General features: G+C 30.9%; 3 protein-coding genes across 9 annotated transcripts; 2 read left to right on the forward strand and 1 right to left on the reverse strand.

Moving 5' to 3' along the window:
- The first annotated feature begins 108 nt into the window (after positions 1-108).
- On the forward strand, positions 109-7443 carry Ubr1 (Ubr1 ubiquitin ligase). 3 transcript variants are annotated; one of them, XM_034332858.2, is made up of 3 exons: positions 109-357; positions 674-893; positions 1471-7442. In XM_034332858.2, exon 3 carries the CDS (start codon positions 1503-1505, stop codon positions 6849-6851), a length of 5349 nt encoding a protein of 1782 aa, XP_034188749.1. In that variant the 5' UTR covers positions 109-357; positions 674-893; positions 1471-1502; the 3' UTR covers positions 6852-7442. The 3 variants fall into 3 exon arrangements, with proteins under 3 accessions (XP_034188749.1, XP_034188750.1, XP_034188751.1); XM_034332859.2 differs by having other exon boundaries at positions 759-893; XM_034332860.2 differs by lacking the exon at positions 674-893 and having other exon boundaries at positions 1471-7443.
- A 1270-nt stretch (positions 7444-8713) lies between these two features.
- Tes (testin LIM domain protein) lies at positions 8714-14870 on the forward strand. Of its 4 annotated transcripts, none has more exons than XR_004582329.2 (10): positions 8714-9344; positions 9434-9538; positions 9609-9716; positions 9798-10070; positions 10146-10504; positions 10570-10767; positions 10830-11520; positions 11604-11703; positions 11970-12088; positions 12359-12555. XR_004582329.2 is itself a non-coding variant. In XM_034333437.2 (5 exons), the coding sequence occupies exons 3-5, from the start codon at positions 12725-12727 to the stop codon at positions 14868-14870; spliced, it is 2010 nt and encodes a 669-aa protein (XP_034189328.2). In that variant the 5' UTR covers positions 11964-12088; positions 12359-12560; positions 12636-12724. The 4 variants fall into 4 exon arrangements, 2 of the variants coding, with proteins under 2 accessions (XP_034189328.2, XP_034189326.2); XR_004582328.2 differs by having other exon boundaries at positions 8714-9307; XM_034333437.2 differs by lacking the exons at positions 8714-9344; positions 9434-9538; positions 9609-9716; ... (3 more) ...; positions 10830-11520; positions 11604-11703 and adding exons at positions 12636-12925; positions 12990-14438; positions 14511-14870 and having other exon boundaries at positions 11964-12088; positions 12359-12560.
- LOC117608390 (uncharacterized) lies at positions 14302-17757 on the reverse strand. Of its 2 annotated transcripts, XR_013063557.1 has the most exons (6): positions 17615-17757; positions 16773-17259; positions 15984-16691; positions 15656-15908; positions 15383-15595; positions 14302-15245 (listed from the first exon to the last, which is right to left on the reverse strand). XR_013063557.1 is itself a non-coding variant. In XM_034333440.2 (5 exons), exons 2-5 carry the CDS (start codon positions 17214-17216, stop codon positions 15459-15461), a joined length of 1542 nt encoding a protein of 513 aa, XP_034189331.1. In that variant the 5' UTR covers positions 17217-17259; positions 17615-17757; the 3' UTR covers positions 15276-15458. The 2 variants fall into 2 exon arrangements, 1 of the variants encoding a protein (XP_034189331.1); XM_034333440.2 differs by lacking the exon at positions 14302-15245 and having other exon boundaries at positions 15276-15595.
- Between the last annotated feature and the right edge of the window lie 123 nt (positions 17758-17880).

Here is a 17880-nt window from a genome sequence, read left to right on the forward strand (position 1 = left end):
TTATTTAATATAAATTTATAATATTCAAAAATATTTAGTGGCGCTGTAATCAAAAGTAAATATTAAAGCGAAAGCGTATCTATTATACCTGTAATTTAGGATTGTAAAACTTCATAAGCCATTTTGTGCATTGTTCAAGCAGCTGTGTGAAAGTATTGCTTATCATTTCGTTTTGAGATGTCAAAACTTGGTTAATTACCATTGTCGAGTATACGAGTTTTGACGGAAACGTGTGATTATCAAAAAACGACAATTTCAAAGCATTATTGTATACGTAATTGAAAAAGTCTTCTACAGATTTTGTATAACAAAGAACTTTCAATATCTTTTATTAACCTTGGCCTGATCGTCATAACAGTAAGTATCGTCTTCAGAAAAAGTTAAAAATAGTTCGGTTTAGTGAAAAGACTGCTTATGTTTATGAAATAGTATATCAGATCGAAATTTTTGTTTTCTACAAAATATATGAAATGTTATGACATAGCTATTAATTTTACGTTTTATAAAATTAAGAGAGTTCCAATTTCTCAAGTAACTTAAGTATAACATTTGATAAATTGGTATTAGAAATTAGACGCAATTACTAACGTTTTCTAATACAAGCAAAAAAGAAAGCAGTAATAAGTCATGTATATACTGTGTCTATAAGCTCCTGGTAACCTATCACTTTCAGATCATGATTGAATAAAAATGAAAGCATTGTGCAAAACTAAACCAAACCACGTAATTTGTATGGATTAGGTTATTTCATTTTATAGGATTTTATGAATGATTTTGATGTACCTAAAGTTGAGATATTGGATCGAATAACAATGTAAAATGTATAATATGATGCATCTGCCTTTTGTTGGTACATTATATTAAGAAGTGTGTTGATCCTGTGTATTATTGTGGTTAGTATTACAATACTTATTAGATATATGTGTTACTAAAATAAAATTCAGTTAATGTTTTATGTATCGTCAAATATTGTTAATATTTAAATATAAATGTTAACAGAAATATATAAAAATTTCTTTAATTTTGTTAGAATAAAGCATGTAGAACAGAACTGCATAACTTCTTATTTGTGAGCAATGTGCCTTTTAAGTTATCTCTTATTGTGGGGCTCCGATTGATTTGATAGCTTTTTGTTTATCTGTGTAACAGCAAAAGACAAAAAGAAAAAATAGAAAGAACATAATACTGTGGTGTTTCAGATATTATGAGCCCCATAATAGATAATTCAAAAGAAATGATATTGCTTCTGAACCAGAAATTATGCAACTCTGATATAGAAAAATAATAATAATATTTTAAATAATTGATATTGTAAAGATTTTTTGATTAGAGATAAATAAAAATTTACCTTACTATTTATTATGTTTTATATTAATTTTGTAAAAATGAGTAAATTTTTTTACATTGAAGTTGTAAAATGTTAAAGTTTTTAATGAAACAAACTTTGATTTATAATATTTATGATTTCAGTACACATTATTTTGGCAATTTAACTTATCATAATGAATAACGAACATCAAAATATTGAAGATATGGAGTCATTGCCAGCAGTTTCATCTGATCTTCCAAATTTTAGTAATCCGTGTGTGAATACATGGATAGAAAAAATGAATAAAGGAGTGTTATCGTGTAATCATTTTAAGGAACATTGGAGAATTTGGGTTCCAAAAATATATAGTCCAGAACCGGATAGTAATTGCTTAGACTGGAATTTTGATGAGGAGAAGGCACAAAAAATACTTTATAATACCTTAGAAGAATTTATTTGTAACGGAGATCCGCAGGTAGTACTAAAACAGATAAGTCAAACGGATAATGTGATATGCGGTAAAGTATTCAAAATGGGAGAAGCTACATACAGCTGCAGAGAATGCGGCGTGGATTCAACATGTGTCTTGTGCGTGGATTGTTTCAAGCAATCAGCTCATCGTAATCATAAGTATAGAATGGGCACTTCTTGCGGTGGTGGATGTTGCGATTGTGGAGATATAGAAGCTTGGAAAAAAGAACCATTTTGTAATATACATTTAGCTGGAATTCAGGCTAAAGAAGCTCGTGGAAATAAATTACCTGGAGATATAGCAGAAAGAGCAGTGGTAGCTTTTGAAGCAGTATTAAGGTACTGCTATGAAATATTGTCTTTAGAACATACACCAGGATTACCTGCTGATTTATGTGTTAAAGAAACTGATGATAATCCTTTGTCACTACCATCGACTTCGGATCATTATTGTACAGTTCTTTTTAACGATGAAACTCATACGTTCGATCAAGTAATTGCTACCCTAACACGTGTTATGAATTGCTCCCAAAGAGACGCATTAGAATTTGTAACAAGCGTCGATAGAGATGGTAGAGCTGTTGTTGAATGCTCAGATTTTCAACGTTGTAAGGATTTAAAAAATGATATCGAAAAATTTACTTCAAGACATAATAATCGAGCGTTAAAAGTACTCGTAGTTCATGTTCATGTAATTGCTCATCAAATATTTGCTATGAAACTTTTGCATTGGTTACAACAATTTATAAGTCCTTGTGAGGGATTCAGAGTGCTTTTCAGTAACGTTGCACTCAATACAAAATTACCAGTTATTTCTATCGTGGAAGGCATACTTATGAGAGATTCACAATTATGGAAATCCGCAAGAACCGCTTGGCATAGATTATTAATGTCGGGAATGCTTATGGAATATGAAAGCAAGAAAGCTTTTGCAATTGTGTTTACTTATAATTATGGTTCTGTTATGAAAGATTACATCAGAGATGATCACGATCATTCATTCTCTATTGTTTCTTTCTCTGTACAATTATTTACAGTTCCAACATTGGCGCATCATTTAATTGCTCATCACGACGTATTGTTCATCTTGTTAAATACATTTATTTCGGAAAGTTCACGTAAATGTAACGCAGCAGGAAAATTAGAATTTGAAAGAGATACTCCTAATACTACTTTTAAAAGAGCTCTATACATGCTTCAGGATCTACGATATTTACTGAGTTACAAACCAGATGTTTGGACGGATGAATTAAGAAAAAGTTTTTTACAAGGACTTTCACTTTTACTCACGTTGCTCAGCAGTATGCAATGTATGGATGCTGTAGTGAGACAAGTTGGTCAGCATATGGAATACGAACCTGAATGGGAATCTGCATTCAATTTACACATTAGATTATCTCCAGTTATTAGTCTGGCACTACAGTGGTGTGGTTCAGATCAAATTGTTTTGATAAAGGCTTTTAGACTGGTTCTAAGAAGATTATATGAACAACCAGGACACGAGATCGGACCCCCTCAAGTGCGAGAGTTAGCAGATCACAGTGCAACATGTCTTCAGTATGATGTATCTTCTGAACCAGTATCTATACATCTACCACTTTCCAGATTTTTAGCTGGTCTTTTTCCATATCTTGAGAAACATGATTTACATTTTCAATGCGCAGAATTTATAAATCATACAAAACCTACATTGGAGCAAATTATTGAACCTGTACTAGCTACTCAAGTAATGATTGCACAAGTACATAGCGGTATGTGGAAAAGGAATGGATATTCTTTATTAAATCAGTTATATTTCTATCATAATGTTAAGTGCCGTTCTGAAATGCTGGATAAAGATATTATTTTACTTCAAGCTGGAGCATCTTTGATAGAAAGCAATGAATTTTTAATTCACGTTTTAAACAAATTTAATCTTCTACAGTGGGCTAGTCCAGATTTTGATGTCAATGCTGTGAAATATCTTGAAGATGAGAGTATTAGACAAACTTTAGTTGAAGAATTTTTAGGATTACTTATTACAATAATTGGAGAGAGATACGTACTTGGAGTTGGACAGGTTACTCCTGATGATATCTTGAAAAAAGAAATAATTCAACAATTATGTATTAAACCTCTTTCTCACTCTGAGCTTACTAAAACATTGTCGGACGATACACATTGGGAAACTGAAATGGAAAAAGTAATACATGATGTTGCAGATTTCAAAAAACCTTCAGGAGCATCAGGAGCAAAAGGAGTGTACGAATTAAAACCTCATTTATATTCAGAATATAATGTATTCTTTTATCATTACACAAAAGAAGAAGTAAGTAACTCTGAAGAGACACAAAGAAAACGAAGGAAAGCATTAGGAGAATTGGAGTGTTGCCCACCTCCTAAGTTACCTAAATTGACAGAGGTATTTAGTTTAGTTACTAATTTATTGCAATGTGATGTCATATTACATATAATGAAAATTGTATTAGAGAGAGCACTTAATTGTAGACCTCGTAGATTCTCAGAATCTCAGATACATAAAATTTTACATCTTATCGGATATGCTTTACAAGAACAAGAATCTGGTTACTACCCCTTCTTTGCTTTTACGGCAAGAGCTGCTAAATGGAACATTTGCAAATTGTTGGAAGATTTATCTAATAGTCCACGCGTAGAGGCATACAAAGATTTATTAACTTGGGTATTAACAAAATACAGGGAAGTCGCTGGTTATACATCAATGGAAGTTACTACAGCTGCTGCACTCTGTACAGAAGCTACAACTGAAAACGTTGAAAGTGATAAAGAATGGAGAACCAAAATGGCAGCAGAAAAGCGTGCAAGAATAATGGCACAAATGGCTGCTATGCAGAAACATTTTATGAAAGAGAATGCTGAACTTTTTGAAGAAGCTTCTTTAGATGTGAATAAATCTAATGACCGAGATTCTAGTATTAATTTAAGCGAATGTTCTCAAAAAACACCTGTTGCTGTTGGTATTGGACAGCCAGCAAGAATGTCTGAAGAAGAAACTTATAAAACTTGTATTTTGTGTCAAGAAAATCAAGCTGTAACAGCGACTGGACCAGCAATGGTATTAGCTGCATTTGTTCAGCAATCTACAGTACTTTGTCAAAATAGAGCTACACTGATGAATATCGATGAATCAAACCCGTTATATCTTTCTTCAAAATTAGGAGCATCACCGCATACCAGTACCTGTGGTCACGTAATGCACGTTCATTGTTGGCAAGAGTATTTTAATAACGTTCTTGCTAAAGAGAATAGAAGACCATTTCGTTTACGACAACCTGCAGGTTTTGATGTCGAGAAACATGAATATCTCTGTCCACTTTGCGAATGTCTTAGTAATACTGTATTACCTCTCTTACCAGCCTTAGGAACGTTACAACCAACTCCTCAGAATCAACCTGAACTTGACTTTGGTACATGGTTGGAAGCTTTAAAAATCACAGAATGCAATCCAAGTGGAAAATTGTACAAAGCGCAATCTAGTAAGGAGAACAACGATTTTGTATGCCCGATTTGTGTGAATACTAAACCATTAGGTTCTCTAGACGATGGATCACTGTTATGTCCTACAAAAGCTATTCGTCACGAACTTGGAAATGTAGCAACAATTTTTGAATCAGCTTATGGACAGTCGGGTGTAACTCTATCTGAAAATTTAATATCTACAATTCATTTTTTTGCACAAGCAACATACGCAAAACAATTTGGCGCTGAGCCTCACGAAGGTGACTCTAGAGTACCATTATTGGCATGGAAATCAACAGCATATAGTATTCATGCGATAGAATCACTTCTACAGGATATGGATAAACCTTTATTCGGTGCTTTGTCATCTAGACAAAGGGACAACTTAGAAGGACTTGCTAGAATTTCAGCTGTTTTAGGATCTACATGTGTAAATGGTGCTAGTACAAATTTGACATGGGCAGATAAAGATACTATTGGACGACACGCTCTTTCTCTTTTAACGTTATTATTAAAGAATCCAGACGATGGAGCAAGTATTTTAGATTGGGATCCATTTGGGGTGCTTATTCCTTTAATTAATTCACTCCCAAGCCTATTTAGTACAAAATTTGATATGCCACCATCGATAATCACCGGTGGAGTATGTGAATTTTATGCCTTGCAGCTTGTATTTATATCTCATATAGTGCAAATATTATTAACATTAGAGTTTAACAAAGAAATGGATATAGACGATGAAGAAGAATCTGAAAATACGTACTCAGAATCCATTCTAACAATGGCTCAAGCTTTAAACATTAATGTTGGCACTCAAACAGCTGTTACTATGTGGAAACAAGTAAAAGAAGCTTGTTTACCGTTTCTTAGATGTTGTGCACTTTACTTTCATTATATAACTGATGTTCCAGCACCCGAGGAATTAACTAAAGTATATGGAGCTACGTATGAGAATATCTGTGCATATTTAGGATTACCCACAACATGTGATGAATTAGTAAAGCCAAATTTAAATATTATCATAAAGCTGATCGATATTTGGAAAAGTCATCCCACTGTTCAGATGCATTTGTCTGGTACTAGAACAGTAACGATAATAAAAAAATCTTTGAAAGTTAATAAATTAGTGGAGCTTCCAGAGGATTATAGTGAACTGATAAATATGATATCTTCGTTCACATGTCCCAATAGCGTTCGTGAAGATTCTAAGACTCCGACTCTGTGTCTCGTTTGCGGAGAAATGTTATGTTCTCAAAGTTATTGTTGCCAATTTGAATTAAACAATGCAATGGTTGGTGCGTGTACATATCATGCAAGTAAATGCGGCGCTGGTGTAGGATTGTTTCTACGAATACGAGAATGTGAAATTCTCTTCTTAAGAATTCCAAATCGTGGCTTTTTTGCTTGCCCGCCTTATCTCGATGAATACGGAGAAACGGATCAAGGTTTACGAAGAGGAAATCCATTAAGATTGTGTCATGACAGATACAGACAGTTGAATCAATTGTGGCTGGGGCATGGACTGTATGAATCCATATCAAGGGCTATCGAATCTTCAAGTAGTCCTATATCAACACGATGGCAGCATTTATAACCATCCTAGGATTTCCTATGCAATCTAGCCCGAGCGTTTAGTTATGGATACTAAATCAATATTTAGCATAAACAATCATAGCTATTCGTACTGTGGTTGTTGATTATCTGTTTAATCATCATGATAAACTGATGAAATTATTTATTTTGAGAACAGAGCGAGGATGACGTTATATATTTAAATGATTCGATATTAATCTCGTTGCAACTTTCTTTTTAGATTATTTCAGAGTTTACAGAATTTTCTATTATTGTGTAAATTAAATATAAATTTCTTTATAATTATTGACAAAATGTTGTACCAATTTTGTTACTTGCAGAAAATTAGTTTTAATGTCATTCAAATAATTGTCACATTGTTTAAAAAAAAAATTACGAAATCTTGTGAATAATTCGATTTGTATAAATGAGAAACATTTTAGTCCTAGCTATTTTAAGGTATTCTTAATGGTTATCATCATTTTTCTTGTCATTTTATGCAAATGTTATAGGCTATACTTAAAAGTATTTCATGTCATAAACTGTTATAAATTTAGAAAAGTTAAATACATAAAAATTTGAAAGTATGAGTTACAAATACAAATAATTTTACAGTCACTAATTTTACAATAATATTTATTTGATTTTCAAATTTCCTAAAAAGTAATATGTTTCAGCATAATAGATAAATAGTGAAGAAATAATACATAGATATTGAAATGAGTTTTTAATAATTCAAATAAATAATGTGACATAATGTTTGTTTTCTTATTGCTAGTCTTTTAGTTTGATACAATTTGATACAATAAAGTATATAATTTAACGAATCTCTTTCTTGCATAATATTAATATTTTTATATTAATTAGATTAGTTCTCTGCTTCTACTACAACATTGTATTAACTTGTATATTATACAGTTATTTAATATAGAATTATTTATGTATAAGTTTATAATGACAGGAATAGTATGTAAATATTAATTATATTCAATTTAACAAGTTTAAAGTCCTTACACAAAAAATACAGATGCGAATATTCTCGGTCTTATTTATGTGCGATAGATTTTGATAAAAATTATTTATAAACTGATAATAGTATGTAAAATGTTTAAGGGAGTGATTTCAGAAAAGATTTTTATTGTTAATAATAGAATGCAATGCAGTTTTAATCAGACTTGTATGTTTAATGTCTGTTTATTTTGATATTGTAGGATAGAAGACAATGTACTACATTGACCCATCAATATATTTTTAGTTGTTATTTATTTCATTTAAAAAGATTAAGTGAACATTTCTGATAAAACATAAAGTGATATTTCATCTTCTAATGGATTGTTTTACCTAATGCTTTATTGTATTAATACATTTGTTTTATTTCTGATTAATGGAAAGAAATATATAAAAAGTACAAATAATAAAAAAAAACGTTTTGTGAATTATTTACAAATAATTAATAACTATATATTTAAAAAAAATATCATCAAACTATTAAAGAAATGGTTCTCTTTCTAATTTAAAGTTTTTGCTATATAGATATATCTATGTAAATGTTACATCTACAATCAGATAAGTACGCGATGCAGATGGTAAAATATCAGGTAAGATATGTTCAATCATCAAACTAGAGTTGCTGCGAATGAGCGCGCGGTCGAGCATGGGAAACGAACAAACTGCGCCCTACAGAAAAAAGGAGGAACTAAATTTGTTGTCTGTTTTACCTTTTTGACGTCTTTCGCGAGTGAAAAATCAACGAAATCGTAGTTTTGCTCTATCCGACCCAAAGAATGGCGCTCTGGTCTCTATTTGGACATTCGTTTCGCAAAAATGTTTATATTACAAATAAATTAATGCAGGTGAGTCCGATCCGCCATTTTTTTGACTGTGGACAGACACAAATTTCAATATTTTATAACTTTTTGACGATTTGGGTAAAATAAGGACAAGAGCGCGATTCTTTAGGGCCTTCTGGACACGTCCCTCAAATCTTTTTGCATTCTGTTTCGAAATGACGACGAAAATCGAAAACTCGCGTCTAGGGATTTTTCTAGGGACTGTCGGTAAAGTTTTCACCTTAATCAAAAACTTTACCGACAGACCCTAGAAAAATCCATAGACGCGAGTTCTCAAAATACGTCTTCATTTCTAAACAGAATGCAAAAAAATTTGAGGGACGTGTTCAGGAGGCTCTAAAGAATATTAGTCTGGTCCTTATATTATCCAAATCGTCAAAAACTTATAAAATATTGAAATTGATGTCTGTCAACGGTCAAGAAAATGGCGGAACGGACTCACCTAGATTGATTTATTCGTAATATAAACATTTCTGCCAATAGTTTGTCCAAATAGGCACCAGACTAATGTTCTTTGGGTCGGATAGAATAAAACGAGCACCCAAGGGATGATGTACAAGTCTCTAGGTAGAAGTAATTTGAAAACTACGATTTCGTTGATTGTTCATTCGCGAAAGACGTCAACAAGGTAAAACAGATCAGAAATTTAGTTTCGCGTATATTCTGTTAGTATCTAACCTAACCTTATAAACTGAACGCAACACAAAAAAAATACCATACTGAAAACACATTTTTAATATTTTAATTAAAAAAGTGAGGAATGAAGACACAAAAGTGGAATGAACTCGAGGTGCCCTTGAGTGGCCCTGTATTAAAAACTATTGAAGAATTGAAGTTTTCTCATATGACACCTGTACAGGTAAAATATTAGGTATTTTATAAATTTATACAATTTCAAATAATATATGATTTCTTAAAATTATACATAGGCAGCTTCTATACCATTATTATTAAAAGGAAAAGACGTTGCAGCAGAAGCAGTAACAGGCAGTGGAAAAACAATTGCTTTTTTAATTCCTATGTTAGAAATATTACAGGTATTTATGTATGATTTTTATATATGGATAATCTTTCTTACTCAACATTTGTTCTATATAATTTATCTATATGTAAAACAGAAAAGAAAAGAAAAATGGAAGCATACAGAAATTGGTGCAATAATAATTAGTCCTACAAGAGAGCTAGCAGTCCAGATAAATGAAGTTTTACAGAAATTTTTAAACAATATCCCACATTTGAAACAAGTGTTGCTTGTTGGTGGTGCAACAGTAGCAGAAGACATAGACAAACTTAAAGCAGGGGCAAATATTATTGTAGCAACACCTGGTAGATTAGAAGATATATTGTCTAATTGTAAAAGTATAAACTTAGGAGTATATGTAAAATCTCTGGTAATTGATTTTGAAATACTTACCATTCTACATTAATATATGTTTTTAACTGAGTTCAAATAATATAACTTGTAGGAAATACTAATATTGGATGAAGCAGATAGATTACTAGATCTAGGTTTTTCTGCTACAATAGATACAATATTAAGTTATTTACCACGTCTCAGAAGAACAGGTTTATTTTCTGCAACTCAAACCAAAGAACTGCAACAACTAATAAGAGCAGGATTGAGAAACCCAGCTTTAATAACTGTTAAAGAAAAAGCAAATATTTCTACACCATCAAACTTAACAAACAGTTATACCATTGTAGATGCACAATATAAACTATCTATGATGATAGACTTTATTCAGAATAAGGGAACTAACTTAAAATATATGATCTTTCTATCTACCTGTGCATGTGTTGATTACTTCAATCATGTTATACAAACGTAAGTTGCATTACAAAGCATGGAACTATAATTTTATAAAAATGAATCTTGTACTTGAATTTTAGATTGTTACCATCGGTTCAAGTATTTGCAATACATGGTAAAATGAAAAATAAACGATATAAAGTATTTAACGAATTTCGACGTATTGAAAATGGAATTTTAATTTGCACTGATGTAATGGCTCGTGGTATTGATATTTCAGAAGTAGATTGGGTATTACAATATGATCCACCATGTTCAGCTAGTAGTTTCGTTCATAGGTAAATGATACATAATGTATATTAATATGCATAATTTATATAATTTATTTGCTTCCTTCTAGATGCGGTAGAACTGCTAGAATTGGAAATGAAGGAAACGCCTTGCTATTTCTCTTAGAAACAGAGGATGCATATGTACATTTTATCAAAAGAAACCAAAAAGTAGATTTACAAAGAATAGACTTAGAACCATCTCTGATCTCGTACCAAAAATGTTTAAAGTGTATGAGAGACTTACAAAAACATGATCGGCTTCTCTTTGATAAAGCCAACAGAGCATTTGTATCGTATGCGCAAGCTTATAACAAACATGAATGCAATTTAATTCTAAGACTGAAAGATATCGACTTAGGGAAACTTGCAATGGGTTTTGGCTTACTGCGAATGCCTCGAATGCCGGAGCTTAAAGGAAAAACTACAACGTCTTTCAAAGAAGACGAAATCGATATTAATTCAATTGTTTATTCAGATAAGCAAAAAGAAAAAAGTCGTTTAGAGAAATTAAAAGTTTTTCAAGAAAGCGGAATTTGGCCTACAACGTATAAACGTAAACGCAAACAAACTGAATCGTGGTCTGAAGTTAAAAAGAGAAAATTGGAGAAGCTAGAAAATCGTAAAAAACGAAAAGAGAAAAAGATGAAACAAACAATCACAACGGATGAAAAAAAAAGGCAGAAAAAAAAGTTTGATGAACAAGATATCGAAGAATTAGCGAAAGACATAGCATTGATTAAAAAGTTGAAAAAGAAAAAGGTACATCTGGTTAACACAATTTTTAAAATTGTAATGCATTCGAATCAATTTTTTTATATTGATTTTCAATTCATAATGTTTAGATTTCCCAAGAAGAATTCGATACAGCTTTTGGAATTGACTGAAGATAACAAATATTGTTATCTAATATGTACAAAACGCTATCCATCTGATAAATAAAAGGTAAACAATGTATATAAAAATATTATAAAGTCTGTTGCTTTATTTTACATAAATTATCATTTATGTAGATAAACAAATATGAAAAGATATCTTTATTGTATTTAAATAATTTTGATACATTATTAAAATATGTTAAGATTTCTTTTATAATTAGACATTTTCGCATGATTTAAAAAATTTATAAAAACATCTGTACAGAATTATTTGTTAAAATAAAAGTATTTGTACATATTAAAAACATTTGATTAAAATTTATTCCTTCATAGGAGAGTATCATCTGCTGAGTATTGCTGCTATAGTGTGTGTATATATGAAATCTTTTTGAAGAGATTTCAATATGTGAGTGTACCCCCCTTACGATTCCAACGAAAAAGAAGGGGGAAATGTAAGTATCGGTCTTTGATGAGCCATAGTAGTGAGTCACGCGTTTGTCCAAGTGTCAAGTAGTCAGAAGATTTTATAGTTCGTTATATTTTTACAATTTTATATAAGAATATAGTTTACAAGCTGAAAGATTAATAAAATATGAGTGATATAGAAACAAATGACCGTCCGAAATGGTTGTTAGAGTTAGAAAATCGAAAGAGAAAGGTAGGTTGTTTCAAATTGTTCCCCTTGCATTCATTTTATATTTGTTATATTTATTTTTATTCAGCCCCGTCTGGCACACGAAGCCGGAGCAGGAGCACCTTGTGTGACTTGTAAAGCAAAATGTCCAGGCTTAGATCTACATTTTTGGAGGAAAATTTGTAAAAACTGTAAATGCAGTAAAGATGATCATGATGTTCAGGACGATGATTTCCCACAATTTGATTTGTTATTTGGATCTTCAAGAAAGTATAAGAAGAAACCTATTTGTAAGTATCAATGAAGCTAAAATATGATACATGAAATATTTCATTATATACATATGTACTTCTTTTTTTTTCTAGTATTACATATAAACAATGAAAAAGAACCTACAGAAGAAGCATTTGAATGGATACCACCAGATACAACAAAAGAACTTGTTATTGACTATATGAAAGCCTTACCTGTAGAAAAGTTGCCCATCAAAGGATCAGCTGGTGCAGCTTTGAGAAGACAATTATTACAAAAACAGTTGCCTCTTCATGACATAGATCATAAAGTTTGTGATAAATTGAGCGAAGAAGAAAAGAAACAGTTTGATAAATATTTAGAAAATATAAAAAAATATGTTGGACAAGGAACAGTAACAAAGGTAATTATGATTAAAAATGTGTTATTTTATTATACATTAACATATAATATTTATTATGTCACAGATATTAAGTGCTCGTCCGTTTGATCGGTCGTTAGTAACACCTGTGAATGCAACTGATATGCAACGTTTCAGTCCACAAAATAAGCCCAGTATACAGTCAGATATACCACAACTACGTACACCAAGTAGTTTTACCCCAAAAAATACATATAAGAAAAATCAACCAGAATTCTCTGTTCCTTTAAAAACACTAAATAGAGGTAGTAATATCAAGAGTATTCCAGCATTTGAAAAATATAATATAATTAATAATGATGGAGAAATTGCAAAATCAGAACCACTTAAAAGTGGACTTTATAACAAAGGCAGTTGCTTAATTAATCATTCAAAGAATGATAGTAATAATCAAGAGATAAATAAACAAAACTTAATGACTGACAATTTGAAGTCTTCCAATACTGCCACAAATGCAAACATTAATTCTGAAGTTACTTCACCTTCAAATTCATCACAATGTTACAAAGAAGCTTACAGAGATACATTTAGAAACCCATCTTCATTTTTATCGCATTCAGAACCTATCAATGACAATACTGTAGAAACTATATTAGCAGATGCATTTCTTCCCCCTAGTGCAGTTCATGCTAATGACATAATTGGAAGTACTTTGGACAAAAAAGGTTTAATGTACATCCGAGAAAAACTTACAAATAAATATAGCAGCCAAGAAAATCAAGGGCAGATACCACACAATACCCCTAACTTTACAAGGGATTTAGATTTTGGTAATCCATTGTACAAAAGTAATGATTCTGAATCAAAAAATGTAAATATCCTTGCAAACGCCAATGAAGAAATCAATAAAACGCCAATTATTACTACAACAAAAAATCCGCCTGAAATGTTAGCTTTATCACAAGATGGGATACCAAGAATGGAAAGGACTACTAATGCGCCTGTGTTAACAAAGGCTGAAAAAGAAATAATTAGACCTAGTTCAAAGGCAATGCAAACAAATCTTGTAGATTTTACTGAAACCATTAATCCAGAAAATTCGCCTTTATCAATTTCATCACCACAATCGCATTTATCATCGCTTAGTACTGATAATTATCAAGCAAAATTAAATAACATTACAACACCCTCTACTGTTATTCATTCCGAAAAATTACAAAATCAAATATTTCCTCATGACACTGTTGGTATTGCGAAACAATCAATGCAAGACTTTTCAAATATGGAACCTTTAAAAAACGTTGTGGAAGAAATAACATCAGACGCTGTTAAACCACAAAAGTGCCATAAATGTGAAGAAGCGATACGCGTTGGTGATGTTGCTGTAACTACAGAGAAAGCTAAAAATATAGTATGGCATCCTGGATGTTTTGTTTGTAGCATATGTAATGAATTGTTAGTAGATTTAGTTTACTTTCATTATAAAAACAAATTATACTGCGGCAGGGATTTAGCAACACTTTTAGGAATTCCTAGATGTTTTGCTTGCGACGAGGTAAATATTTTCACTAAATTTCTTAAAACAATTTACATTTTATATTACAATGTTTCTTCCAATATTTTTCAGCTTATTTTTGTACGAGAGTATACCGTAGCAGAAGGCCATAATTACCATGTGAAACACTTCTGTTGCTGGGATTGTGATGTTCCTTTAGCTGGAAAACAGTATATTACAGAGAATGATCGTCCATTGTGCCTTATATGTTATCAAAAAACATATGCGAAAACGTGTAATATGTGCGAGAAAGTAATTGCTGCCGACCAACAAGGTGTTGCTGTAAAAGATTTAAATTTTCATGCAACAGAAACCTGTTTCTGTTGCTACATATGTAAAAAGAATTTACTAAATGGCAGAATTGCAGTTAAGGAGAAAAAGATATTTTGCAGTAAAGAATGCATTACACAATTTCTACATTTGCAAACGTAATGTATTAAATTAGCAAATATTTATATTGTTCTATTGTTCTTTCATAAAAGGTAATACATTATACAGCTTTAACTTTTTGTACATATTGTTAGTATAAAACATATATCAAAACAAACAGCGATTTTATATAATCATGTATACAAAAAATATATTTTTATTAATATCTAAATCTTACTTTAACAAATTACATATACTTCAAACACTGTGAGCATCTAAAAAAACTATTATTTTTAAAATAATACATTTTAATTACAGGGAAATTTTCTATTAGAAAGTAAGTTTATTAGATATCATAATAAATAATTCCTACAATAATTTACAAGCAAATTTTTCTTTCAGTATATGTATTTCAAAATATTATGGCTATAAGTTATTCTAAAACAAATATTATAATGTAGTATTAATTTTTATGTTTAAATCTAGCGATTATAAGTTGACTTAACACATATATGCAAAATAAAAACAGAAGTGAAATATAATTTTCAACGTCAAAAGATAAAATATATACTTACCATATTTAAATAAGTAAACAATCAATATAGATGCATTTAGAAATGTTCAAATACTCATTCGGATGTTCATCAGGTTTCATTCAGAATCGCTATCAATAACATTTAAAACCCTCTTAAACGTATTACGCGTTTCACGTTGTTTTGTAGGCGTTTCCGGTGTTTTTGCTGATCCTTTATTTGGATCCTTATTTCTTCGAGCACGTGTAACGCGTTCTGTAATCGATTATATACAATATAATTGCTACTTTCGATAAAATATACCGAATTACAAACCTTCTGATATAATGTTGCTTGTATTTAATTCAGCAATATCTTTCAGCCTTTCCCTTTTCTCTTTAATTTTTTTACACTTTTCTAAAGTTGGTCTACCACTGACTCCATGATCTGCTAATAAGTTCTTGAGGCATCTTATTCTAGCAGCATTTGATTTGCACCCAGCCCAGAGATCGTTATAGCATTTTACATGTATCCCAGCAGTTCTAATGTACTTTTTCAGGATCTGTATTTTTTTATTGTCCTCGGGTCTCTGAAATAATACCAGATACATTATTTGAGAAACATGAATTAATGAAACAACATATTGAACTATGATTATATTTACAGTGCTTCTCTTTTTTCCTTTCTCATCTTTAGAAGCATCTTTACTATCACTTTCATTTTCACTTCCTGTTAATTCTGCATCTTCAGATTCATTTTCCTCCTTTTGGACCTCCACTTTTGGATCTTCTGTTACACTGTGATTTTCATCTTCCTCATCTGTTTCTGATACTTTTTTCGTTACTTTTTTTGCTCTACCACGTCCTCTTTTCGACTCTGTAGGCGATTTTGTAGATTTTTTGTTCATCATTGATTTTTTTTTAGTACGCGGACTATAATCTTCATCCGAATTTTCATTTTCTTCAGAATCTGTACTTTTAGCTTTACTAAAAGATGTTCTACTTCTTTTCCTCCCTTTCTTTGCACCTTTCTTAGATTTATCCTCAGACAGATTGCGTGAACTTGGTTTCTCGGCATCCGAAGAACTGGCATCAACTTCTGAATCATTAGGTTTAGCTTTAACAATTATAGTTTTTGGTTTAGGTTTTTCATCCTTATCATTTTCACTTTCAGAAGAACTGGAAGAATCCTTATCACTAGCACACTCTACAGAAAGTTCTAAACCTTCCACTACTTCGGGATCTTCAACTTTTGATTTACCACGTTTCTTATCCTTCTGAATACTATCTTCCTTTTCTTCCTCTTCTATTTCTTCTTTTGCTACCGAATTCTCTGTGTCAACATCTGTTTCAGATGTTGTAGATACAATTTCCTTTTAAATAACAGAAAATATCATGAGAGATTATTAAAATATAATGTTTTAATTACATTTAAGAAATATATAATTCATTACCTCTTGGTTTGCCTCTGACTCAGATTTTGGAGTCTTAGACTCATTTTCTTCTTTAATTGCACTGTCATTATTAATTGATGCTTCCTTATCCTTAGTTTGAGATTTTGCATCATGTGTTTCTTCCATAACTTGATCTGTATTTTCTTCTAATATTAACTTATCTTTCATATTTTCCTTGTCCTCTATATTTACATCTTTTGTATCCTCTTTTACATCTTCCTTAATACCATTTGCTTCTGAAATATATTTATCTTCATGTTTATCAGCTATAGTTTCATTAACAGAGGTACGTATTTTCTTGGATGGTAAATGTAAACTTTCATCATCTGATGTGTCTGTCCGTGACCTCTTTTGCCCAGGTTCATTATCATTTATATCATCATTAGAAATTTCCAAAGGCATTTTAATTTCTACTTCTTTGTCACTTTGATCAGACTCAACCATTCTTTATAAATTTTTCTGTAACTTCAACCGATTACATACAAACCTGTTAAAAAATATATATTAGAATAATAAAATATTTGTGGAAAGTTAATCTATTGAATTTCTAATACAGTTTCATAACAAACTACTTAACTCAAACAATCATATAAAGCATAATCTAAACAATCTGTTCTATTTAAGTAGTCTCTATTGCTCTTCTACAGTGTTAGATACTTGAAAAGTTATCAACATCAACAATTTAAAGTATATAACAAAGTAATTATAAGTATCTATATACTGTACAATATCAAAAAATATTTTTTTGAAAAGTTTTTAAACATAAAGTACTGTTTAATTTAACGTGCCAATAAATTAGAATAAAAAAACATTGAAACAATAGCATATAATATTTAACTTACGAGTTATAATCACCAAAAATATTTGCCTAATTATCTAACAGTGATGATCACAATGTTTGCGCGGCAAAACTACGCGGTAACTACGTAGTTGCTATTGGTTGGTAAAATTATGTATAGTATAAGTACTGTACGTTATATGTCAATTTTTTAACTGTAGTTTGAACATAAGTAGTACAATTATAAATAAACTGATTACATATCATCAAATTGATTCACTGAATATACTTTATCATTGTATCTTGTATTTATCAAACAATTTGTGGTTA

The sequence above is a fragment of the Osmia lignaria genome, chromosome 15 (genome assembly GCF_051020975.1).
Source record: "Osmia lignaria lignaria isolate PbOS001 chromosome 15, iyOsmLign1, whole genome shotgun sequence".
Classification (NCBI taxonomy): Eukaryota; Metazoa; Arthropoda; class Insecta; order Hymenoptera; family Megachilidae; genus Osmia; species Osmia lignaria.

Bases quoted from the DNA above. Each gene is read 5' to 3' on its own strand.
- Ubr1 (XM_034332860.2), top strand. From the start codon at position 1,503: ATGAATAACGAACATCAAAATATTGAAGATATGGAGTCATTGCCAGCA.
- Tes (XM_034333435.2), top strand. From the start codon at position 12,229: ATGAGTGATATAGAAACAAATGACCGTCCGAAATGGTTGTTAGAGTTA. The intron at 12,295-12,358 runs GTAGGTTGTTTC...ATTTTTATTCAG, and splicing joins TAGAAAATCGAAAGAGAAAG to CCCCGTCTGGCACACGAAGC. The intron at 12,561-12,635 runs GTAAGTATCAAT...TTTTTTTTCTAG, and splicing joins GTATAAGAAGAAACCTATTT to TATTACATATAAACAATGAA.
- LOC117608390 (XM_034333440.2), bottom strand. From the start codon at position 17,216: ATGGTTGAGTCTGATCAAAGTGACAAAGAAGTAGAAATTAAAATGCCT. The intron at 15,909-15,983 runs GTAAATATAATC...GTATTATTTCAG, and splicing joins AAGGAAAAAAGAGAAGCACT to AGACCCGAGGACAATAAAAA. The intron at 15,596-15,655 runs GTTTGTAATTCG...AATCGATTACAG, and splicing joins AAGCAACATTATATCAGAAG to AACGCGTTACACGTGCTCGA.